This window comes from Numenius arquata, chromosome 7 (genome assembly GCF_964106895.1).
Source record: "Numenius arquata chromosome 7, bNumArq3.hap1.1, whole genome shotgun sequence".
Taxonomy (NCBI): domain Eukaryota; kingdom Metazoa; phylum Chordata; class Aves; order Charadriiformes; family Scolopacidae; genus Numenius; species Numenius arquata.
The window spans coordinates 42,378,991-42,405,124 of NC_133582.1; the positions used below are offsets into that span (position 1 = coordinate 42,378,991).

General features: G+C 38.5%; 2 protein-coding genes across 2 annotated transcripts in view; one reads left to right on the forward strand and one right to left on the reverse strand.

Moving 5' to 3' along the window:
• Positions 1 to 701: 701 nt before the first annotated feature.
• Positions 702 to 12,218, reverse strand: UBA5 (ubiquitin like modifier activating enzyme 5). The gene is made up of 12 exons (XM_074150164.1): positions 12,018 to 12,218; positions 10,681 to 10,726; positions 10,501 to 10,590; positions 8,896 to 9,005; positions 8,411 to 8,497; positions 7,650 to 7,734; positions 6,722 to 6,826; positions 6,468 to 6,595; positions 5,132 to 5,267; positions 4,602 to 4,677; positions 3,724 to 3,830; positions 702 to 3,068 (listed from the first exon to the last, which is right to left on the reverse strand). The coding sequence occupies exons 1-12, from the start codon at positions 12,161 to 12,163 to the stop codon at positions 2,985 to 2,987; spliced, it is 1,200 nt and encodes a 399-aa protein (XP_074006265.1). The 5' UTR covers positions 12,164 to 12,218; the 3' UTR covers positions 702 to 2,984.
• Positions 12,219 to 12,596: 378 nt separating this feature from the next.
• Positions 12,597 to 26,134, forward strand: part of ACAD11 (acyl-CoA dehydrogenase family member 11) — a 30,745-nt gene continuing 17,207 nt past the window's right edge. The window contains exons 1-13 of the mRNA XM_074151024.1: positions 12,597 to 12,757; positions 14,742 to 14,841; positions 15,070 to 15,195; positions 16,857 to 17,018; positions 17,476 to 17,640; positions 19,219 to 19,366; positions 19,948 to 20,069; positions 21,115 to 21,221; positions 21,373 to 21,496; positions 23,054 to 23,131; positions 23,496 to 23,634; positions 23,741 to 23,848; positions 25,032 to 25,130. Coding sequence (XP_074007125.1) covers positions 12,618 to 12,757; positions 14,742 to 14,841; positions 15,070 to 15,195; positions 16,857 to 17,018; positions 17,476 to 17,640; positions 19,219 to 19,366; positions 19,948 to 20,069; positions 21,115 to 21,221; positions 21,373 to 21,496; positions 23,054 to 23,131; positions 23,496 to 23,634; positions 23,741 to 23,848; positions 25,032 to 25,130 — 1,618 coding nt within the window. The 5' untranslated portion in view covers positions 12,597 to 12,617. The remainder of the gene's footprint in view (positions 12,758 to 14,741; positions 14,842 to 15,069; positions 15,196 to 16,856; positions 17,019 to 17,475; positions 17,641 to 19,218; positions 19,367 to 19,947; positions 20,070 to 21,114; positions 21,222 to 21,372; positions 21,497 to 23,053; positions 23,132 to 23,495; positions 23,635 to 23,740; positions 23,849 to 25,031; positions 25,131 to 26,134) is intronic.

Here is a 26,134-nt window from a genome sequence, read left to right on the forward strand (position 1 = left end):
TGCCAAGTAAGGAGAGGAGTGAAACAAAGGAAAAACAAACAAACAAACAAAACCTCCACAACAAATAAACAAAACCCCAAACCCCTCACCCTTCTCAGCTTGTATGTGTTTGTTGCCTACTCTTCTCAGACCTGTTAATTCCCTCCTCTAAAGCCTGTGTTATGAATTATCAAATGTCTGGTCTCGCTTGTCACCTCCAATTGGAACGTGTATCATGATACATCTCGCTCTCCTAAATGGTTTTCCTTAATCTTGCTAGCTAAATAAGAAGCTACTTTTTAGACCTTCAGTGTTGTATCAGACTTTCCCCATTTAGTGGTTTCCAATTCTGAATTGTTACTGTTGTTCCCTTGAGGCATTTTGCTCCAACTTTTTCCTAGGTTGCATGGTTGCTTTCAGAAGAAAAAAACCGAAAAGTAGCTGATCCCAACCATCCATTCTCCATTAGCAAAGATGGTGAGGAAACAACAGCTTACCCTACCAACCTAAAGAAAAAGCCATTATCTACAGGCAGTAAAACAGGATCTTGAGTAATAGTGGAGGGTCTTGCAGGCCACTTGTTGCCCATAACCTCCTCCAGCTGTAGTCATAGTACTCTTAAAACATGTACTTCATGGACATTATAAAAAGTAATTTGTGTATCTGGCGTATAACAAGTAATACTTCTGTGTACAAAAATTCCACCTGAAAAGAGAGTGTCAGCAGTTTCAATGGAGATTTAATCATACAGTTGGAACACCAACATCTCCATAACATTCATGATTGATACACTATAAACACTGAAAGCTTCTTTTATAAGATTGCCAAAGAAACAAAGCTGGACTAAACCACTGCAATACGCTTTAATTTGTTAGTTCATAACAAAAGAAGTCATAAATTTCCCATTAGGTTTTATAGTCAGAGTAGATTATAATTGTAAATGTCTTTTTAATTAAAAAATTATCCTTAAAGCTTACTTTTAAGTAATTTTAAGCATTGGCACATACACTTAATTTAATCATTTCAAATTCCTCTTGGGTATACAAGTTGAAAGACTGAAAGTAACAGGAGAACCATTTTGCATGCTCTGTAAGTGGGCATACAAAAAAGTGTATTAATGTGCTCATAAAACTGTACAAGAACTAAAATGGTAAACAGTTGCCTCTTGTAAAGCTGTCAATCACGTGAGAGCAGCCACGTCAGCCAGAGTTAAGATTAACGGAGCTGTTGCAGAAATGAGTCAAGCATTTGCCTCAGAATCTCCAGAGCCAGGTGCGTGCCTCACTTTTATTGTTCCCAACAGAAAGGTAAAGCCACAAAGAAACGTAAGTAACAAACACTTAAACTGACACTTGGATCGAGCTAAAGTAGACTTGGTGACACAGATTAAAGTATGTACTTTTTTAGTTATCTCATTGTTCTATTTCTTTTCCCTCTTTACAGTTCATTTCTAAAATCTGTTTTCTCCAAAACTGAACTCAATCAAAAAAAAAAAAAAGTCTTCCCTTTTACAGTATAATGCACTGCACACAAAACCCACCCAAAACCTCCCTCACCAGCTTCACAGATGACTTCTACGTAAAGAACATAATCTAGTGTCAGCTGTGGAGGAAACAGGTTTTGAAGTTTATAACCGTTGCTTAGAAATCAAACATTTTTTTTAACTAAGCATTCAGCTGCCCTAAGAAGCACCTCCACAATATTACTGTTTGTACATGTGGATGGGATGCTGCCACGACCATTACTAGCTGGGTCTGTGTTGGCTGCATCATGCTGTGGAGAGGTTCTTTGAACAGCCCGAGCTGGAAATATTTGTATTATACTGCAAAGGCTGAAATTTACATTCTTCTAAGCCAAATCTAAGTAACAATCAAGTTCTGCATCAGACACCCACAGCAGTTAAAATATTTGAAATTTATGCTCCTAGTTCTGCAGGGTACTGGCAATACAGGTTGTGTACATTTACAGGTCAGTTTAACACATGATAATTTAAAAACGTAATATGACTGTACTAGCATTACTTAAAAGACAAATTCAATAGCTCAGCTACTCCACTGAAGATAGCTGCAACACGAAACAAAGTTCAGAGCATAAAATTTCAGAAGATTTCCTACGCAAACTCAGATAAAGTATATTCCTTAACATTCCCTGTATGATGGGGAGGGATCAGAACTACAGCTAAACTTTTAATAACCAACAAAACTGTAATATTCAGATTTTTGGAGAGAGAGACAAAATCTCCTTTCCACTGTTGCTGGTAATTCTTAAGAGACTTTGTCATGAAAAGCATCTGCCAACTGAAACAGTGACAGCTAATATCTGGTCTCCTAGTGTGATTATCTACTAACAAAAGACTTTGCCTTGTTGCAACATACTCAAATCATTATCACACACAAAACATACAGGCAACTATTTAAGAACAAGCAGTAGTTAAACATGGATAAAACCAGGGAAGCTTAAAAAAAATAAGATAAATCCATTGCAGAGATATTTAAGGCGGATGAAAAGGCTGAAATGTTCTGTTTACTCAGAAAAAGTAACCACAGCATGATCCATGCCAAGAATTTACAGAGACCAGCGAACAATGACGAGTACAAGCACATGGAAAATCAGGAGCAGCAATGAGTGAGGCACCATCATCTGCCTTTGACCTGTTGAATCTGCTCCAGCAGATTTCATCTTTCACTTGTTCTATACTATGTACTGTTCTCATCACATGATATTGCATGTGATATGCTATGCCTGCTTTTGTTAGTTTATCCGTCTCCTTTTATTTTCTACTGACCATCTGGATACTAGCAATGCTGAGACATCAAAACTTACGGTAGCACAACTTCATATGTTAAAGACATGACTAGACATCAGAACATAAACAAGGTAATTCAGTTTCCGTCCTGTCCCCGTAACAGTTCCATTTCATCAGAAATGTAAAGATAAGTAGTCTTGTTTTCTCAAAATTCAATGTCAATCCAAATTCCTAAAAGTTCTACTTTATATTTGGTTTGCTACATGTTTCTCATTTTGGCCATGAGTTCTTCTAGGCTTTCTTCAGACTCTGCCACCGTTTCCTCAGTTATCAGACTCTCTTCCTATTAAGAGCAGGAAGAAAAGGTTGGCAATAAAAATAGAAAAAAAACCAAAAAAAACCCCAAAACCAAAAAACAAACAAACAAACCAAAAAAACCCAACAAAACAAAACAAAACAAAAAACCCCTACACAAATAAGCTTTATTGCAATTACACCACACCGTTTTCCCTAGAACCAAGCACACAATTCCCAGATTAGGCCTAAGTGATTAGAAGCTTAAATTGTAAACTATTCTGACTAGGGGTTAGAATGTTCTGGCTGCAATACGTACAGATTCTGTGTTCCCCAGATGTACTAATTGCTCTTTGACTACATACAGCTTTTACAAGATAAATATGATAAAAATTTATTAGTCACCAAAATATCAACTGAGAAATTCATACTTGTTTTGCCTCACCTGCCCATCCCCCAAATACATTCAGTCCTATCACTTTAAAACTACATTCACACTAGCATCCATACTTAAGGAAATACATTTCATACAAACACAAAACTGCACCATAGAAGGCACCAATGGGATGTACTGAGGTAGAGTCTTAGTGGAATCGTTCAAGATGGAATTTTATTTTAGTTTTAAAGGGTAACCAAACTAGCTGGTCTTACAAATTTAATCTACAACATGTATTTCAAAAATTCATAAAGAATAAATATATTACCTTGTTTGGGATAGTATATGCTACAGTAATTCCCTCGGGAAGTTCAGGTACTGGGCCAGAAGCAGCCTTCAGCTCATCTTCTGAAATTTCTGATACTAATTCGATACCTTTGCATTAAAAGGAATCAAGAACTCCATTAAACATTAGAAGAAAAAGTTCTTTAATCACTATGTTATCACAGTAAGAGGAAAACTGCAGTTACTTTTCTGGAATAGAAAAAAAAAATATAAAGAACTTTGATTTCAACTACTTAATTCCATTATTGATAAAAAATATTTTCCCTTTATAATATATGAAATGATTCTATACAGGTAATTTATGGACAAGAATGACACCTCTCCTATAGGACTTCCTTGTCCTAACCATTTAAATCTCATCATGAGGACACTTCTCCCAAGGGTAAACTAAGATTATTTTCTGTATCATGTAATAGATAGAATGTACATATCCATTCTTGAAAGGGTTATATAAAACGTGCTTACCATTCCTTAAGAAAATTCCTTCTAACTTAAAGCCCTCAGAGGAATATAAAACTCCATGGGATACTTTAGCACAGTGGTTATGGAAGTGACAAATGCTCTTTAGTTATGTATTTAGAAGAAACACACAGTGAATACACCTTCTCACATCTTTCATATTTGATTTTTGATTTCATATTTTCAGACCATCTTCTGTGAAAGTTCTTTATTCAAATGCGCTTACATTTTGAGCCTAAAACCTGCACATTACACTAAAAATACATCATCAAGTTGTGGTAACATTACTGTCAAAACCTGTGAAAACCCTCCCTATGCCTCTACAATGTGTTCACCCAAGACAAAGACTTCCGTTGAATCTCAGTACCGGGAACACCTTTCTGTCTCCAGTTGATTACTTACCCCAGTCATTGTCTTCGTGTACTATTTCTTCTTCCTGTTCAATTACTTCTTCTTTTGGTCTTGCGGCTTCTTTTTTCTGAAGGAAAAACACACACAAAAACCCCCCACCATAATATAAAAAAATTAAAAACATAATATATGTCCAGTTTTCAACAACAGCAAAGAAGATCAAATCTAACAGTCACGGTTCTTTTAAGATATGCAGTCACCATTTAGAACTTTGTTAGGCATAAAAAGGCCAAATACCTGCACGTTCAAAAAATCCTAACCCATTAACAATCAAAAATATGAGTGCCAGAGAGCTCGAGCAATTACTGCAGAAATAAAATATTATCTAACTCAATGCAAGCCATTCTGTCTACCCTTGGCTTTAGGATAACTTGAAGTTCTGTATTTTAGAAACACCTGTAACCACCTGAAGACAAGGCTGCTGGAAACTCAAGTTTTCTTTTACTACAGAGCTGTAGCTTGCTGTGTTCTTAAGACTTTAAGAAAGGAAAAAAAAAAAAAAGAAACCCAAAACATTTTACCTTATAATTTTCTTGCTGTTTTCTGCAATTTTGGTCACTACATTGTGGATTTGGCTTCATGGACATAGTTGGAAAGAAATCCTGCATCGCATTGTAACCAAGATAATAACTCACAGTACCAAAATTTAACAGATATCTAGAAGCACAAACAGAGAAAGCAGGCTCTTATATACAGGTGCAAACCGAAAAACCCAGTTGCTCAAGGAATAGTTTTTCCTCAAAGAACTTTTAGAATACACTTTCACACTACTGAGTTGTAAAGAGTTACTCTAATTGCCTTAAAATAAGCTGTAATCACCTGAACACAGCATAACCGCATCAGTGTAGAACCCGGTCCTCTCGTGGTGTAAGTGTGTGAGAATGAGTCAGCTACAGTCTCAGAAAAAAGTATGTTTAGACTAGTGTGTAAGCAGTTTTCTCCTGTGCCTTAATCTATTGCTTGAAACACTCAGGTGCCCTGTATTACAATGGGAAAGTTTTCAACAGCTAATCAGAAAGAGTTTAATCATCATTACTATAGGGTCAGATTGGCAATGAAAATAAAGATTCAAATGAAGCTGCAATGTTTGCATTGTTCATTAAAGAAGAACACCTGTTGCTATGCAATTCTATATAATACCTCCCTCTGCACAGCTGAAAATGGAGCTTTGTTGTCTCTAGGCACACTTGCAAACAGGACTTTTATTCTTTGTAACTCCAAATTTTTGGATAACTGACAAAACCAAGCTAAGGCTAAAAATAGGCTAAATAGGATCCTATTCTCAAAGACGCTTGTAAAAGACAGTGTATCGTTTTGAAACCGAGTACAAAGTTGCTCAAAATTTTTCTTTGTTGATACATGAAGTGCTTTTAGCAGTTGGAGTCATATTTTAATATGTCACATGTCATATTGCTATATAACCATTTTTAATTCACCTCAGGTGTTTGGAATACAAACACTGCAATGGAAATGATTCTTTTTCCATGTACAAAATTCAAAGACAAGTCAGCTCTGTAACGTTTTTGTGTATAATTTAATGTCAGATGGGAGCATGTTTAAATGCATGACTAAGGGGGCGAAAAAAGGTGTGTGTGTGTATGCAGTAGGAGAAATTCTTAGGAAAACTCTGAAGACTCTTCCTTACCCCTGAAAAGCTCTGTTAAAAACAGCAGCTCCAAAGTAAACACACCAGTGATTCAAGCAGTGTCTACTTCAACCCTATCCAATGATGCAGATACCTTTACGAAACAGGCCGCAAACATATAAAAAGAACCAGACCCATCATTATGAAGTGTTCCTTCAGGTTTCTTTCTCTTATGGTGCTGTACATTGAACAGCAACAACTCAGTCACTTACTTCAGAACATTTTGTACGAGAATTCCTGCCACAACACCCATAGTTGTAGGAAGACTAGCTGCACAAACTCCTTCTCGTTTTAATGTTTTCTCATCGATATTTGCAGCAACTACAAGCGGAGGAGCACACTAGGGGGGAAGTAAAGAAATTCAGTTTAAAAAAAAGTGTTAAAAAACCGTAACAAGCTAATCTTCGTATTTCCCATCCCACTTCAAAAGAAAGACAAATGAACAATTCAGCAGAGCACTGCATACCGCAAAACAAGCCGATTCACCAGGTATGATCAGCTGTATATGTCCTGACACTGCATTTTCACTCACTCCAGATTCCATCCATATTTGTCCAAGTTCATTGCAAGCCTTATAAACACAGAAACACACACATCAGCACTGCAGAAGTAAACCGGAGAAAAATAAACGTTGTAAATTGAGAGTGATTAAAGACATCGATCTTCCTGCTTTAAGGCAAAAAGGCTACAATCAGAAAAAAGAACATGAAAAGGTAGAATAGAGATTGTTTATCAGAGGGCAAACCAAAGAACGAGTTAAAAATTGTCCTCATGACAACCTGAGACTTTTGAACAAATACAGGCATTAGCAATCCAGCTGTTAGGGGCACATTACAGAATCCAGTTGCACAAGCCACTTCTCATGGCATGGATACAGTGTCTCTGTGTACCCCGTGCATGCAATTTGCAGATCAAGTTAGCTGATGGATAACAGAAAACATGCACTTGGAATGTACCCTACATTTGTTGCTACTATAAAGAAGATCAGTTTGATTTACGTACGCAGCCTTAAGAAGACAGTTTTAGTATACAAAAAGTCATATGAAGTATACAATTAGCTATACACAGTCTTTTAAAAGTTTGTAAGATTCAACATGCCAGGCTTTGATAATACCTTTATGTAAACAGGATAATCTGGAAATACAGAGAGAATTTACAACACCTAACTTTTTTACTAACCATTAGTAACTTAAAAGTCTACAGTTATATTTATACACATAAGATGTGTTTTACAAGAACGGGGTAAAAGCTCAGATTCTGTTTCCTTAAATCAAGGATGAACTTTCTTAGAAGATTCTCAGTAAGTTCCTGTCTTTTCTCTAGCGTGTGTAATTCCTAACAAAAATTATAGGAGAAAATCAACCTCCGTAAGCCCATGCCTTAGATGGCCTTACCGTGTTAATTGCCATGCGAGCTTCAAAGTTGTCCACGCAGCTTAGAACGAGATCAACAGGCTTCCCTTCCTCTAGCGCACCATTACTGAAATAAGTATCAGAAGTTGGCATGTAATTGGTGGCAGGATAAAACACCAACACGGCAATGAACATGCTTCTTTAGAGTACAGAAGCACATGGGAAGTGTATTCCTAACAAAACTTGTGCAAATGCAGAACGGGATACAACTACCATCTTAGCTCTACAGCAGAAACAATAGCATGCTGAAGCTGGGATTTAAATACATGGGCATTTTAGATTAAAAGAAGTTTCATATGGTATAGACTCACAGCACAAAGTATTGGAGAATTGTATCTTTGTACAACATAACTGCAAATGGGAAAAGTTATTTCAGAACTTCTCTGTGAGATCCACTAATAACTATTTTCTTTCTTTGCTCAATAAAGCATACCTAAAACTACTCCAGAGGAGTCAAAATATGATCTGATCTGTTTTCTAAAATGGGAAAATCCTGTAAGACCTGCAGAATTGGTTGGAAACCTAAAGATGCACTAACATAAAATATAACTATGTAACAGCAGAAATAAATGCTAACTCTAGAGAAAAGGTCTAGGCAGAAATGTCTTCATATATACACATCTCTCACTGATCTTCAAGTGGAAGTTGTTAAATTGAAAAAAAACCCAACAATAAAAATGTGAGGCTGTACAGAACCACACATCAGCAGAAGTTAGTGATATGCTTTTGTTGAGAGATTTTACCTTATTCTATCCATGAAGTGTTCAAAGTTGTCCAGTGTTGTGATGTTGTAGTTATGTACTTCAAATTGAACATCTGGATTAATATTCCTTATGGAGGAAATAATATGAGTAAAGATTAATAAATACCATGATAACTTGCATTCTACTCCCTAAGTTCACAGGTGTTGCAACAGTCTTAACTTTCCAGTCTGAAGTCTGGAATACACCTTTATTTGTTAGGAATTCAGATGAGAAAAAAAACCCACAACATATTGAAGTGGCATAGTTTATACCGAACTTCTGAGCAAAATTAGCTATACTTAAAAAGTAGATTCACATTAAGGTTTTGGCCAGTACAAAAATATCCTTAAAGTATCAACCCTTCCCACAACTATTTTACACGTAAATTTCCAAATTGCTACTTTGCAAGCAATTAACAGTGAAACATCGGTTTTCTGGAGCAGCATCCTGCAAATACATTTTGATACCCACTTGATAAGTTATACCTCAAAGTATGCTCTGCTGCTTGCACTTTACTTAATCCAGCTTGGTGAGGTTGGAAGAAGAGTCTGTTCATGTTTGCCAATTCCACTTTGTCATAGTCAAACAGAATCAGCTACAATAAAGATTGTATTAGCATATGTGAACCTCCAAAGGCTATGGCAAGCCATTTTAAACAAAAAAACTCATTCTAAAACCAACAACAAAAAACCCCAACCAAACAACCCCCACACCGTCCAATTCAGTTTGCATACAAAAGGTACCAGCACTTTAAGTTGGTACTGAATTCTAACTGCCATTCGCCAAGAACTGATTCATTAAGTCATGAAAAGCACTCTTAATAAAAAGCAATCTGTTCATTTGATCTAAACTAAGAATATTCAACAGAGAGCTTCCACTACCTAAAGTAGGTCTACGGGAAAGGTGGGGAGGGACTCTTTACCAGGGAGTGCAGTGATAGGACAAGGGGTAGCAGTTTTAAACTGAAAGAGGGGAGATTTAGATCAGATATTAGAAAGAAATTCTTTACTGTGAGGGTGGTGAGACACTGGAAGAGGTTGCCCAGAGAAGCTGTGGATGCCCCATTTGAGCAACCTGGTCTAGTGGGAGGTGTCCCTGCCCATGACAAGGGGTTGGAACTCGATGATATTTAAGGTCCCTTCCAACCCAAACCATTCTATGATTCTATAAGTAGATGATCTTTAAGATCCCTTCCAACCTAAACTTTTCTATGATTATCTACACGAACACCATCACCTCTGTTATCACATTCCTACTTGTTGTTATGGCATTAACTAGAAACGTGTCATTTCTTTCACATGACTTAGCATGTAGTTCTTCAAAAACAATTCACTTAATATACCTACATAATACGTGGACATGTTGATTATTATAAATTCTGAATCAACTGTCCAATCTCCTTTTCTATGCCTAAGATGCTGGTCTTCAGGAAATGCTCCTTCAGAGGAAAGGGGAATAAACTTTGCAATAAAAAACTCTGTATTAAGAAACTTCTTAAAGTTCCAAGAGCAAATAGTCAGGCTTTGCCTGGAAATACAAACACCCAAGCTATTACCAAAATCCCTTCTTTAAATAAAAATCATGTTATATTAACTCCTTAGGTTATCTACACACACATCAAATTATTTTTAACTGCTGCTAAATTTTTAGCTCTGTCTGCCACATGAGGATCTGATGTTTGTTTGACATCTACTGTATTTCAATTTCATGAATATCAACTTGTTATCATAACAAAAGTCTTAACCTTTTTTGCAAGTTACCCCCTCCTTTTTCTTTATTTGGTTTTCCTTTTGAAATAATGCAGTATGACGGTTAGATAGATGGGCTCATATAAGGACATGGACAAGACAAGCATCCAAACAAGAGTCATCCACAGGATACAGGATTAAGCCCTAAGTAAATCAATTTTACTAGCATAAGAAAAATACAGACTCTTCATTTGTGATGTTTACACAAGTACCATTCTTGAGTGCTTTCTTCCTAATACTTTTTAATTTGGGAAAAATCAATGGAATGAAATGGAATCTAAGTCTTATGAAGACGATTGGTCCATCTTCTATAAAGTAGTAAAAGAAGAAAACTCTCATTACCTTACCAATGCCACACCTTGTCAACATTTCGGCAGTCACACTGCCAACTCCACCTACACCTACTACTGCAACTGTAAAGGAACGGATTTTCTGTAGAAAAAAATAAAATACAGATCAATATATCAAAAGTGGTCCTCAGAAAAAAAATGTAAGGCTGTTTTAAGGCAGATAGAACCCTACCTCATAGTCTTTGACAATTCCCATTCTTTTTAACGCCATCAAGCGACTACAAAGAAAAACAGGAACTTTATACAGAAAATACTCTCTACGTTTCCAATAGTAATTTTGCTTTTCAGATATTTAAAATCACTTTTGCTTAAATATAACCCCACCAAGCACCAAAGCGAAGCCTCCTGTTTTCACTGCAGTTGTGATTGCCAGCTAGATACAGTCTAAATGAGATAGTAGATACTTTTTTTATTAGCAAAAGTAATGGAGTACTAAACCTGCTGAAATTCACATACTTACTCAGTTGGTGTGAGTAATGTCAATGAAATCAGGAGGCCCCATAGTTAGTTTCATAAACAAATCCCTGATTTATAGAATGAAAGCCTATGCTTTTTTTCTTTAATGAACCATATGGCAGCAGGTCAGTGAGGACTCTTCCACTGTTTTCTGATCAATTTGAAATTTGATTAGATTAACTTCAACAAAACATTAAAAAAAAAAAAAAAAGCAAGTATCAGGTTGTGAGGATAACTGGAAGAATTTTAGAGTAACATTTTATCCTGCTATTGCATTTTTCATTAAAAGTATCAATGAAAGTACAAGTATCAGCTTGTATTAAAGCAATTAATCCTGAAAAAAAAACCGTATCAGATTTCCAGAATCTCTAAGCATTAGAAGGGGTGCCAGATGCTCAAGACTTCCCTAAACCAACTTCTAAAATAGGTAATTTAGAGGAATTAGAATAAGACCTCATGTAACACCAACACTGGTCCCATTTATCGGCAACTTAGCTGAAAAACTCAGTTTCCTCTCGCTCTCTCTCTTTGTACTTAAAGCAAGCTAATACAAAGTAACCCTGATGTACACCCTGCCAGCCCAGTCAGGTGGAAAATTGGAGAGTATCTCTCCCCTCCTGCCCACAGAGCACCAGCCTTCAGCATTGCTGTGACACCCTCCTCAACACACCCAGCCCCAGCCTTTAGTCCTCTACCCGGCCTAGCCCATCTCCACACATCATTTCCCCTTTACCCAGACCCACAATTCAAACCCACGCCTGACACCCCCCATCTCTCCCCCTCCCCCTTCCCCATCCCCTACACCCCGACTCAGCCCCTGGCACTCTCCCCATAACCCAGCACCCCTCTGCCCCCCTCAGTCCCGGCCCCCTCCCCATAACCTAGCGCCCCTCTGCCCCCCTCAGTCCCGGCCCCCTCCCCATAACCCAGCGCCCCTCTGCCCCCCTCAGTCCCGGCCCCCTCCCCATAACCCAAGTCCCCCTCTGCCCCCCTCAGTCCCGGCCCTCTCCCCGTTACCCAAGGCCGCTCTGCCCCCCTCGCCCCCGGCCGCACCTGTAGGGGTTGGAGTCCGTCACCTCCGGGCTCATGCTCTCGATGCGGGCCCGCGGCGCCCGCCCCCCGCCCTTCTCCCGAGCCAGTTCCTCCTCCAGCTCCCGCACACGCCGCTCCAGCTGCTCCAGCCGGCTCAGCTCCGCCATGGCAGCGCCGGCAACACCGCAGCGACACGTCTCCCCGTCTGAGGCAGCTTCCGGGAGCGGCAGGGAGCGCCCTCCCCTCGTCGCACCGACGCCTCACGGAGCGTTCCCATCCCGACGTGGGGGGGGGTGTCTCCCGCCCCTCCCGACAGCGGGCAACGAGCGGGCTCTGGCAGTGACTGAGGAAAGGTGCCAGCCGAGGCGATAACTACCCGCCACGAGCCACTTTCGTCCAGGGGAAGCCATCCGGCTCCGAGAGGCCGGCGGGCTCGGTGCCGGGGACGGCTTTCCCTGACGGACTGACGCGACGGTGGTTGCCGCGGCAACGGGGGGCGGGGCGGGGCAGCTCCGCCAGTAGCGTGGCGACGCGGTGGGCGCGTGCGGGGTAGCTCCGCCAGTAGCGTAGCGACGCGGTGGGAGCGTGCGGGGTGTACGTCGTCGGCGCAGCGAAGGGGGGATGGCGGCGGAGGAGCCGGGGACCAGCGAGGTGCGGCGGCAGCACCGCTTCGACCAGGGGAGCTTGGAGCGGTACCTGTGCAGCCACCTGCCTGGCTTCCCTCGGCAGCCCGCGGGGCCTCTGGCTGTCAGGCAGTACAGGTAAAGGGCGGGCCGCCGTCCTGCCCCGACGCCGCCTGTGAGGGGCGAGCGGTGGCCTCCGTGGCTGTTGACACGGGCCCTCGCCTGTGAGGCGCCCTGAATGGGGAGCCAGAGCTTGGGCCCGAAGGGTGCCTCTGCGGGGTGAGGAGAGGGGCCGCAGCATTGCTTTGTGCCCAGCAGAAAGGTGGGCAGAGTAGGGCCCTTTGCTGTGGTGATGGCAGATAGCGGCCATCAAGGGAACAGCTCGTCCCTTGAGCGGCTGGAGAAGTCAAAGTTCACGGTGGTGGCGAAGGTGACCTTTGGCACAGGCAGGCCCTGTGGCCGTCCACAGGCAGGCGGTGTGTTGGGTGGACTTCCTCCTGTCCTCAGAAAGACATACATTTGGCCCTCCGTGGTGTGCTCTGTGGAGTATGTGCACAGCTGTTTTATTGCCTACTCATAAATCTCAATTTATCTGATTGCTTTTTAATTGCACACCAAATAGTAGTGTTCAGAAGCACATACATGGCTTAAGAAATCAGTTTTAAAAGCCTTAGGCTATCACCTGGTATGCAAATCCATGAGAAGAGTGTATGCTGTACTGCAATTCCCATTAATGCCCTGAGAGCAATGCACTGCACCAGTGGGGGGCTACACCCAGGCTCCAAAGCCACTGTTGCACAGAACGTCTAGTTAATTTGCATTCAGCAAATTAGTGGTGTGGCTATGTGACTTCAAATCAGGACCTAACTATTAGAACTTATTCTACAAATACGTATTAATTCTGTTGTAAACATGACCTCGACTGCTTTATCTGCAGCTATGACTAAAAACAGTAAACAATTTTTTTGTGGTCCTCCTATGCAAATATAAAACATCCATTGAGCCCTCAGCTTTACGCTAATCCTTGTATGTACTTCAATTGAGGAGACTTTAGGAGAGGCCTTAGGAGAGTAGCTAATAGTAGTAAAATCTGCTAAAATATTGCCAGTATTTATGTTTTTACTACTTTGTTTTGCGGTTGCGCTTCAAGGCTTCAGATGACCTAAATCTCTGTTACGCCAGCAGAGTATTTTGCTGTGCAGTAAACTTATTAAACTATATTACAGACTATGCCCTAACTGCCTCAGGGAGAATGGAAATGTCATGGGGAGCATGAGGGCAAAAGTCCACTTGATTTTGATTTTCCGATAGTTGTCTGATCTTTTATTTGACTAGGTCAGAATGTGTCTTAAAAATGATCCAGAATGAGGAGAGGAAGGCATGCAGATTAGCACAGAGCTTTAAGGAAAATAAAGATCAATGAGCTTCATTCATGGACAAGGTGTTATGAAGGGTTTAACTAGGTCATCCTTCTCTTTTACACATGTATGTGATTGAAATGTCTAATTTCTATGATTCTTTGTCACTGTAACATTCATTCTTTAAAACTTTACAGTTATTATAGGCAGTCCCTTAAGCATAGCATATGTATGTGATGATCAGGCTAGCATACAGTAGGGCTTGGTACTAGAATTCATCAGTTATTTGGAGAGCTTTCTCTATGCTTACATTCTTCAAAATACAGCTCACCAAAGGACAAATACAATTATGGGCTAGTGTGAATTCTGTTCTGTTTCATTTCCTCCAAATTGCAAGGCTTTAAAGTTAGTCTCTGCTGCATACTTTGACAACATTAATGATGTCTTTAGGGAGGAGAGGTAAATGCTATCTCCGTTTCACATCAGAACAATTTGAGTGTCTGTGACCTCTCCACAGTGAAAGAAGATATCTCCCTTATAGGTAGGAGCAGAACCTCTGAATTATGATTTTGTAGACTGTCACTTGCATTCTTGTAAGGCTATATTTGAAAAAAAACCATAAACCAGCTCTCAAGAAGAACCCTTTCCTCTGTCTTGCCATTTTGTTCAGGCCAGTCACAGTGCATTTTGCATCATTTCTGTTAAAAGTTTGTGAATTTGCAAGTACTTGAATTCATAAGTCATCACAGTCTTTCTCTTTGTAGCTCAGGCCAGTCAAATCCAACCTTTTATCTTCAGAAGGGTGGGCAGGCTTATGTGCTCAGGAAGAAGCCCCATGGCCCCCTTTTACCTAGAGCTCACAAGGTAAGTAACATTCTTCTTCAAACACTTTGTATTGCAGGTGGCCAAGTCCTGTACATGATGGTGCGGCACATTGTTGAATGTGTCCAGAAATGCAGTGAATTGCTGGATCGTTTCCAATTTTCTGTGCTACACACATAACTAAACTTTTAAGAGGATACATTGTCATTCACTGTACTCGTATATGCTTGGGAGCTTTTCACTGAACCTAAGTTTCTGTGTGTTCTTCAGGTTGATAGAGAATATCATGTGCAGAAAACCTTATATTCAGCTGGATTTCCAGTGCCTGAGCCCCTGTTGTATTGCAGTGATGTTTCTGTCATTGGAACAGAATTTTATGTAATGCAGCATGTGCAGGTTGGTCCTCCAAAGTAAGAGATTCTTTTCTTCTCCCTACTACAAGCTGCTTTTTAGTTGTTTAAAACCTTTCTGTTAGAGCCTTATTCAGCATTTACTGTTTTGTGATATAAACATAAATAAACCTCTGATATTTTTAAGAAATGCTAGCTATCAGAGATTCTCATTGATTTCAGCTTCTCCAGAACTTATTTCCAACTCTGTTGAAATTTTCAACTCAGTATTTAGCCTCTTGTTCTCATTAGAACTCTTAGAAGGATGTCTTGAAATGAGTCAATATACATTCTGTGAAAGGCATATAGAGAAGTTGGAGGGAGAAAAATCAGGCTATGAAGTTATACTGGATCCTTGGACATCCTGGGACCTGTTTAGTACTGAAAATAGTAAACTACATACAGTCACCTTTTCTTGAAAACCAAGCAGGATTTCAGCTCAAACACTACTTTCAGAAAGAACGTGGCACAGCTCTGTCTGTGGTCCATCACTCTGGAGGTGCTGTAGCTGAGTTGATATTGATTCCATTAAGTTTTGGTGATTCTGAGTGCAAGTCTTTTTTTTTTTTCCTGTCATTTTTTTTTCCTGTGGGAGGTAGATTTGAATCCAAGCCTCTTTCCTTTCGTCACATCCTAGTCTATCATCAGGTTCACTAGGAAAATTAGAAATGTAAGGCCAATTCCCGGAGATTAAGTTAACCTTGCTAGAAAAACCATGAATCAAAAGTAATACAATGTAAAAGCTATGAAGAATTTGAAACAATTTTCTTACATGAAAGGTGGAGAATTTTTCTGGTTTTGACTACAACAAAGTGGTTCCTGAATGAGAAACCTTGCTACTGTTATATTTACATTTCTCAGGATGTGAATTTACAGTCTGTCCATTCTAAGATTGACAGCAGTGCACTGTTTTTAACAAATATGTAGTGTATTTAGAAAACAATCATACATTGACTGCGTTGAATAAAGTATTGCACAATACAAAATCCAATTTCTAGATATTTTTTATGCAGAATCTTTCATCAAAAAAAGTTCTATTGATGCTCTAGCTGTGTAAATATATTGAAGCCATCATGCAAACCACTGAAAGTGAGGAACTTAGAGAATCTGTTTTTTATTTTCCAGTCTGTTACTGTCAGGGTCAAAATTAAAGGAGGAGGCGGAAAGCCTGTCTTCTAAACACATTAAACTGCTTTTAAGGAGAATGCGAATGAATTTCGTTGTTTGCCTCTTTGTACATACCACCCACCCATTCTACTCCTCTCTCTGCCTGCCCGTCCACTCCCTCCCCAAGGCCTTCACTGATATTTTTTCTGGAAGCTAGCTGTTAGAGACAATACAGTAACATTTTTTTCTTCCATGTACTTTCAAGCTTGAGGTTATCTAGATTGAGCGCTCGAATTCAGACTTTGATCTACTGAATATATCTGTTATTTTAATTGCCTTCCAATTGATATCCTGTATTACTGTGAATCCTTTCATCTGTCCTGGGCACGGAATAAAATAAATGAGGATGGCATTTTTGATTGCATAGGGAGTGTTGGTTGATATTGTTTCACTTTTTTTATTTTTTTTTTATTTTTTGCTTTTGCTCCTGAAATGTATAGCTTTACTTCTCTTTACCTGATGGAAACATACCACCAAATATCTGATTTATGATGTTTCTAGGGTCGCATCTTCCGAGACCTCTCACTGCCTGAAGTGGGCCCAGCAGAGCGTTCTGCTTTGTATATTGCAATTATAGAAACCTTGGCCTTGTTGCACTCCTTTGATTTACAGTCATTGGGTCTCCAAGGATATGGTAGAGGACAAGGATACTGCAGAAGACAGGTACAGCTCTTAAAAAAATTATCTTGTTTTGTCAGGTCATTGAAGATTTATTTGATTTGCAAGTGAAATTGTTAATTATTAATGACTTGTAAAAGTAACCATCATAATTTAGCTATTAAGCACCTTCACAGTTCAATTATTTGTGCATAGTATAAAGTTACTACTACATTCACATCAATTCTGTGACGCTATATTCAGGGAATGATATTCATTCGCTTCGGGAATAATGTTAGATTTGGGCTATGTAAATAGAATTGAAATAGAAAATGCAGGTAGTTTTCATTGCATCTTTTGATCTCACCGTTCACATTTGCAAATGCAAAGATACTGGGTTTTACTGAATTTACAGGCAAAATGGTAATAGTGAAAGCCCAGAAGCATGTGCTTCAGAATTTTGTGCTCTTGAAAAACTTGTGAATCAGTTGGAAAATCTGGTGAAGTGTTTGTATTTCTTTAGGTATCAACTTGGAAAAGGCAGTATGATGCAGCTGCTCATACAGATATTCCTGCCATGAACCAGCTGGCTGAGTGGTTAGCAAACAACTTGCCACCTAATGACAATGAAGAAAGGCTGATACATGGGGACTTTAGAATAGATAACATCATCTTCCACCCAACAAAGGTATTTGAAACATATTTGTACATGTTTAGTAGGTTTTGGTCATCCATTTGTTTGTACTCCTACCATGTACTGGACATTTACATGGGTGTTTTAGTGCATGATACATCTTTGAAAAGAACAGTAGAGTACTTAACTCTTCTCTATACTTTGTGTATGGTGTTTAGGTACCTAATACAATCCTGGTTTGCACTGCAGGAAATTGTTACTTAACTTATTCGTTAGCTCTAGTCCCTACTTCAAAGTCCAGGAACATAACAGTTTATATACATAAATCCTATTGAACTTGATGCAACTTAAGGGCACACTGGAGGCTCACTTCATTAAACTACATAAGCATCTGATCCAAAGCCCTTTGAAATCTGTGATGTGGCTTCAATTAATAACAACAGCTTTTGGAACAGGATCTGAATGCATGATTTGCGATACTAGTGGAAGCAAATTAAAATCTGCTAAAGCTGCTTAGTTATGGAGCACACATGTATCCAGAGACCCTGAAAGTTCCTCATTCATCTTTAGGGAAAAGGAAGAGGTTTTTTTTCTAGTTTGTGGAAATAAATGTGTCTTACCTATCTATCAACACAATTGCATTTTCATTATTTTTTTCCATGCTATTTGCTGTGTTGTGACCAGAAGATGTGCCTGGGATTTGTTACCAAGACTCTGCAATGCCTGCTTCACAAGAAAGCAACAGCTCCCAGAGATTCCCATTGTTGTACATAGATCAGTTGGTAGACACTGTTTGTAGGCTTAGATGTGCTGATTGACTCCCTGAGCAGGGAATCTGGCAGCCTCCGGGACTCTCCCAGCTGTTCCTGATGTAGTTGAAAGAATTGACCAAACTGTACGTAGATAGTTTTCGATAATCTGTGGAAACTGTTCCTGTATATGCAGGAATGAACATGTAGGAAAGTGTTCCGCACAGAGTTCAAGTAGCCACGGATCATGAGTAGGCTGGAGGGTCATTCAGGATGACAGACCAGCTGGATTATAAGAATTCATCAGAAGGACAGTTTGGGGAGTGTCAGCCCATCCAGCTGAAGACAACATTGCAAGGATGCTTGCAGTACAGGCTCATGTCACTATCTGGGCAGTGATTGACTGTCCTGATTAGGACATTCAATTCCTCATGTAAGTGTTAATCTGTGCATAATATTGTGATAAATTAGACGTGTGGTCTGTCCTGAGTATTTGTGCAAAAGGACTGTGCAACAGGAATAGAAACAAAAAAAACCCAACTGTCAATACTACTCTTCATTAGGATATTTTAATTCAATGATATTTTGACTAGAAGACTTTAGAAGTTTCTGACAGGAAGAACACTACTCAAAAATGTAGAATTTAAAACAGATTTTCACTGGAAAAAAGCCTGATTTTCTGCCACTACGTGAATGTTAATTTTCTGCACATCCTTTCATAGTGCTAAAAGTAACTGGTTTTGCTGTAGAAAGGTACCGTGTGTGCTTTTAATTTTAAACATAGTAACCGAATAAAGCTGTTGGATATTAAATGGGTTGTATATTTGTGGATGGAGAGAATTTATCTTCTATCATTCACTTGAGGTTTTTATTTTTATTTAAGGCTCGTGTTTTGGCAGTGCTGGACTGGGAACTTTCAACTGCTGGCCATCCTTTAGCAGATTTAGCATATGCCACTCTATTCTACTTCTGGCCTACATCTCTTAAGAGCTTAGGTCAAGGAACTGTCTTGGGTTTGAAAGATATTATAGGTATGAAACTAATATTTTTATTGAAACAAACTCTAGGGTTGATTCCTATTTGATATGTTACCTTTATAAACAATAATAAAAAGTTAAATTAATAAGCACATAATTTTGTACTTGAAAAGAACTTTTCCATGGGTTTCTTCATTGTAGGAAACGTACTGATAGTGAGGTTTAAGGTAGGCCTGTTTTAATAAGCTGTATCTTAGCAACAGTATGCTGCTTCTGTAAAAATTTATTTTGAACCTTTCTTAGCAATATTGGAAGAAAACTAAAATTTAAATATACGTTTGTCATTAATTAAAAAAAAAAAAAGGCAAAACCCCCCATGGTGCAATGAGTTTCCTGATGGGAGCGGAGGCGGAGAGCAGTAGGAAGTGTTATGCTTATCTGGATTTCTGACAGCTCCTATGTCCTTTTGGCTCTCCATATTACACTTAGGTCATGAGAAAAGATATAGCGTGTTTTTTATTATGTAAATGCAATATCTCATAAAACCGAAAAGCTGTACAAATGTTTGAAGAATAAGGTGGAAAAAATCATAGAAAATGTTGACTATTCTAAAATATTCTGTTGGTTTTTTGTAGAAACTCCTTCATTTGAAGAACTGGTTTCCAGTTACTGCCGCTGCCGGGGTATTAGCACTACTTTATCCAACTTCAATTTTTTTCTTGCTTTGTCATATTTCAAAATGGCAGCAATAGCCCAGGTAATGCACTCACATTTGCTGAATTGTCACATATTTTTATTATGAGTATTTGTAGTTTGGTAATACTTGTTCAAAATATGAATCATATTTAAAAAATAATTGTAACCATTGTATTTCAGGTTTTTTCCTTTAGAAGCCATGTCTTAGATGCTTATGACTGATGACTCTCTAGGATAGAATTCTTGTGACATTGTGTTAGATATAGCTAACTTCTTAGGAAAGTAGGCTAAAAAAGGAGAAAATGTGGATATGTGGATTTTTTCTTATTGATGTTCCAGTATGCAAGCAATTTTGTCATTACCTTTTTGGACTCTCTGGTTAATTTACATCCTGTATTACAGAGAAACAAAGATCTGTATAAGTTTCTGCAGCTGTCATGAAAGTAGATAGCAAGATAGATAAGTTGGTGCTGCCTAAAGGTGAAGAAGGGTGTGTTGTGAACTCAGCTTATTATGAGCATAGGAGGCCAATCTTGAGATGTGATTGTAGGATAAAATACATTTAATTGATTCATTATTAACAGAAGGAACTGTTTAATTAGATATTCAACCATTGTAAGGCGTAAGTGTATTTTTATGAGTTGCAGCATGAGCTCAGTGTACCAAATGTGGGATAAGCTACCGGGTATTAATTTGGAGTAAGAGTATATATGTGGGTAGTTCATATAGTTGTGGATAATAATCATATGTGTATACTGTTGTCAGTTGGCTTAAGGACAGTCTGGGCTTGCTTACAGTATCATGTGCAGATGTATTCTTTTTTCTTTTTCTTTTTTTTTCTCTCTTCTGATTTTTGTGATTTTTCATTTTAGTTTACATGAGGTATGTTGTTTTTCCCTTGTGTGCCAAGCCTCTCCATTATATCAGAAATGGACCAAAACCAATATTAATATATTCCAGTAAAATCTGTCTGGGTGCTGATTTTTTTCCTATTAAGAATATATGCATTTAAGTGTTATTTCATAGTTGAAGAAATCATCTATCTAAAAAAGAGAAACAGTTTTAAGTGCATAATTGTACGATAGATGCCTTTCTTTTGGTTTCAGGGTGTATATGCAAGGTATCTCATTGGAAATGCTTCTGCAGAGAATAGTCATGAATTTGCAAAGATTGTGAAGCCTTTGGCAGAGAGAGGGTTAGAGCTCTCAAAAAGGTAAGTGTGGTCTAAACTACTAGTCAAAGGCAAGGCAAAGCTTGTACATCTTGATTTACATCTTTACATTTTTAACGTCTTCACTTATTTAAATGCCTGTATAAGGCATCTTATGTTATTACTTGTTAGTGCTTTGGATGTTCTTCTGTAGGTCATCTTTCAGCAGCACACATCACAGCATTTCTGGAGAGTTGTTCCGTCAAAGTAGGAAAGGCCACGAAATTTTGCTGAAGGTTAAGCAGTTCATGAAGCAGCACATATATCCAGCTGAGAAGGTAAAAGCTATTTATAAATGAGCTTTTTATAACTAGAGTTTATAAAAATGTAAAACTGTATAAAGTCATGTTCTCTTTTTTTTTTTAACAAAACAGCCTTATTTCATGCAGTGATGTTTGTGGCATTGCAAAATATTAATAGAAATCACTATAGCATGCATTATTTTTTTTTCAAAATTAAAATGCTGTATGCATTGTTAATGAAAGCAAAGAGTTACTTTTTAAACTTTTAAAGAAATACTGTTTTTAAAAAGAGTTACTTTTTAAAGGTATTTGCCAAAATTCTTTTAACACAAACAAAAACCTAGAACTCTTACATACTAAATGCAAAGAGCTGTAGTTAAAAAATGGAAACTGCTGTTTTTAACCACACAAAGTTGAATGTTTCTGTTTCTTGTCTTATTTTTTAAGGTATGACTTTTATGACAAAAAAATATTATTCCATAATGTAACAATTGAGCCTCATTCCAAAATGTATTTAATACCAGTGAAGATTCAACTTTTAGCCCCATGGAAGCACAGTTGACTTCTGCTGCAGAATTGGGTTTTTTGGCTTTTTGTGGGTTTTTTGTTTGGTTGGTTTCTTTTTATTGCAGTCAGGCAGAAGTGCACAGAACATATCAATCTAAAAGATTTAGAATGCATCTGCCTATCACAGGAGGGGTTGAGAGCAGAAACTCTTGATATGCAAAGTTTCTTAAAAGTCTGTCTGTACCTAGTTTCGGATTGTGCAAGGAAACCTTGCAATAATTAGTGTACTTGCTTTAAAAACAGATGAACCACAAGTAGCCATTCCGGTTTTGCAGGTGAGTACTGTTGTGCTTGTAGTTATTTCTGCTAGCAGGGATGGTGAATCAGGACTTGCAAATTCTACTTTGGAATTTGTCTAATTGTGTGATTTTCAGAAAGAGGGCACCACTTTTATTTGTTCTAAAACTAGTTCTGGGCCAACTTTGATGAAGTGCTGTGCCTCACTAAAACATGTGAAAATACTAGTATTACTGAAGACATCGTTTTACGTAGTACAAATCACTGGTGCTCAGAATGACTGTTCCCATAATCTGTTAAGGAATTATTTTGATAGGAAAAAATTTATTCTTTGCAATTTTTGTCTCAGTTAAAAAAAAATATTAACTGGCTTATATATCTTGATGTTGTGATGGGAAACCTGGATCTTAAGTGTCAGTACATCAGGCTTTTATCTGTTGTTTTACTTTTGGGTTCACGCCTTTTGTGTGTACTGTTGGTAATAGTTACTTGTATCATGAGAAAACACTAACTTTCTACTGTCATCATCACATATTTTAGGTCACTCCAAACCATTTCCATGTATGAAATAAGGTACTGATTAGGGTTATCTCCATGATGCATTTAAAGTCTTCCAAAATTAATAGATTGCAGTTTGATTTTGAATTATATTTTTAATTTTATAATGCAACCAACTATATTTTTTATTGGTTTCTTGGGCTCTAGTGCTGGAAAAGACACCGTATTATTACTTACATTTGTTACATGCATTCTTAATTTAAACAGCAACTTCTTAATTGTTTCCCTAAGGAAATAATAAAATACTATTCCGGACATGAAAATACTGAGGAAAAGTGGAAGAAACCACCAGTGCTTGAGAGACTGAAGGTATGGGATGATAAATATTCTTAAGCACTCTCACAGTAAAAGAAGCAGGCACTGACATGGAGTGTAAGAAAGTTTGGTGTATGCTGCTGGAGAAGTTACCCTGAAAGGAAAGGGAGAGGGAAGTGTGAAAAAGGAGGTAAGAGAGGTGAATGAGAGAGGAGAAAAGCAGAAGTGAGTTCTTTGAGGGATATGTCAGAACTTGAAGTCAAATACTGTACCTGTTGAATAAAGCTATGGAAAAAAGTCATCAGCTACACTGGACAGCCTGTTAGTCAGGAAGGAAGAAAACGGACAGCAAGCCAGAACTCAATTTTTTTAAAAAAGATTTATTGTTAATGTTTCTCCCTGTTGATTCTTTCAACAGGAAATGGCCAAAGCAGAATGTCTGTGGAACCTTTTTCTCCCAGATGTCAGTGGCCTCAGCCAGCTTGACTATGCGCTGATAGCTGAGGAGACAGGGAAATGCTTCTTTGCTCCTGAGGTTTTCAACTGTCAAGCCCCAGGTTAGCAAACCTGTCCCATAAGGACAGTGCCAGTGAAAAGTTGGGCACCTTGCACCTTATGAGTTGTGTGTCTCAAGAAGTAAACATGACTGCTGATTTCTTACAGACACTGGAAATATGGAGGTCCTCCACATGTATGGGACTGAAGAGCAAAAGAAAGAGTGGCTGGAGCCTCTCCTAGAAGGGAAGATTAGTTCTTGCTTCTGCATGACAGGTAAATTTTTCTCCCTAAGGAAGTTAGAGGCAAGTGGCAGAAATTTCACATGGCATATGCAAAAAGTACAAAACTACAAGTTGTTCTGTGTTAATGAATTAATACAGAAATTTCCACTGTATCTGTGGATGTGTTTGAATATGAAATCATCTATGAGGTGTGAGTGCAAAGTGAAGCATCCTTGCTGCCCTTCCCCGATAGTTACCATTTGTCATGGTTACAATAATTAGTATTAGCTTTCTGTATATTTTCAATTTATTTTTAGTAAAATACATTTTATACAATAGAACTTGCCCTTCTTTGTAATGTGCTTTGGGGTTCTCTAGAAACGTACATGTAGGTACAGGTGTGATTACTGTGATTAAAGTTGTGTAGTTTGCAGTGTGCCATAGGCAGAGGTTTTAAGACCTAACCTGAAGACAACTTGTAAAACATACGATGCACTTGCTTTATGTCTGTAGCTCAGCATTGTATTCAATTTTGCTCTTGAAAGCTTGTAGCATTCAGCATCTGTGGAAATCCTGACTTAGGAAGGTAGCTTTTGAACACAAGATGTCAAAAATCTTGATCTTCCTGCATCAGCAGAAATTGAGAGAACTCAGTCTGGCCGAGCTGGACCTTTATTTTGCAAATTCTGTTTCACTGTGTTTGCCAAGAGCAAAGAGATGCTTTTGCTTTAAAGAAGATGGCGTATAGAAAAAGTTAAGGATGAAAAGAGAGAGGAAGAATCTTTCCTGTTACAAACAATAATTGATGACAATTTGCTGGCAGCTGCTTTGTGTAACCTATTTCATAAACCATCACAAAAGTAGTTTAAATCTCTTTATTTTCACTTGAGAAGAGCCCAAGGGAAATAAAAGGCTGAGGAGAGATATGGCTGTTACCTGTAAGTACATTGGAAGGGGAAAGGATTTTAAAACGTCAGGGAAGGAGGAAGACTGTTGAGTATAAAGAGTAGTCTGAGCCCAAGAAGAAGTAAGTTTAAACTGGCTATGAATAACAGGTTGTTAGAAAATAGAAAGCCTTTGATCACCAGCAGAACAAGGTTCTGAAAGCAGCTTTTATATTGGGAGCAAACCAGTGTTACTGTCACCAGAGTATATACAGATTCCTATATTTGTGGTGGTAGTACTACCTGTATATTTAATCCAGTGGTTTGTTTTGTTTTTTTTCTTTAACACAGAACCTGATGTGGCTTCAAGTGATGCCACCAATATGCAATGCAGCATTGAGCGAGATGGAAACAGTTACGTAATCAATGGCAAGAAATGGTGGAGCAGCGGTAAGTACGGAAACCCTAAATAAGAGTGGCCAAGTCTAAAATTTTCCAAGAACTGATAAAGCAAAAATATTTGTGCTCCATTTCTGAGATGGACACTTTTCTCTTCTTGAGTAAAGAAGCAGTAGAATGTAAAACAGCAGAAAGAGCTGGATCGAACTTTTGTTCTGTGAGGCAAAGTCCAAGACTCAAATCCAGTTTGGGCTTTTGGGCCCTTTTTGGAACCTCTGAATTTCATCCACAGAATGAATGCAACTATTGTTTTTTAAATGTTACCTCTTTCCATCAGGTAATTTACACATTTATGGCCGTATCCTTTAAACTTTGTTTTTATGAAGCTGTCTTTGGCAGCTTGTGTGTGAGGTTTGAGCACGCAGTATAGTTCCAGTAAAATCTGGCTGCTTTTTAAACTAGCCTGTGATGCTGCTGGACTGACTGTTACAGGTAATTTTCTTACACGGTACTTCCCAGAAAAATCAATGGATTAGACTGTAAAGGGTAAATGTCCCTGATATTGTAGTGCTATTACTTTTTTAGCAAAACATATGTGACAGCGACTTGAAAATCATCATTCCCTGGGAGTTTGGAAGCCAACTACATAAACCGAGTTATGAACTAGAGTGAGAATTGATTGTTTAGTTTACGTACATTTGAGTGTGGCAGCTGCCTCCTGATAATATGCTTGTGCAATACCTAGACTCACCAGAAGATAGGGCTTGCTCTCTTCTCTAGTACTGCAAAACTGGTGGCAAAAGGAGGAATGGTATCTTGTCTTTTGACCTGAGAGTGTCACTTAACTGCTGGCTGCTACCTTTGCTCTGGGTCTGTGTCTCAGTTGTGTATTGCAGTTCCTAAGGAATTAATGGGAAAGTTTGTAGGAGGTCACACACACAAAATATTATTCCTAAAATTAGTTACATGAATTACAAAAAGGAGAGTAAACATAAGACAGTAGGTATGATTTGGTTTGTCTTATTTCTATCAAAAATAATGAGGACAGATTCGCA

Excerpts from the sequence above, each read along its gene's own strand:
- UBA5 (XM_074150164.1), bottom strand. The coding sequence starts at position 12,163 with ATGGCGGAGCTGAGCCGGCTGGAGCAGCTGGAGCGGCGTGTGCGGGAG. Across the intron at positions 10,727-12,017 it reads ACGGACTCCAACCCCTACAG|TCGCTTGATGGCGTTAAAAA; the intron begins GTGCGGCCGGGG and ends TTTTCTTTGTAG. Across the intron at positions 7,735-8,410 it reads CACTTCATGGATAGAATAAG|TAATGGTGCGCTAGAGGAAG; the intron begins GTAAAATCTCTC and ends TACTTATTTCAG.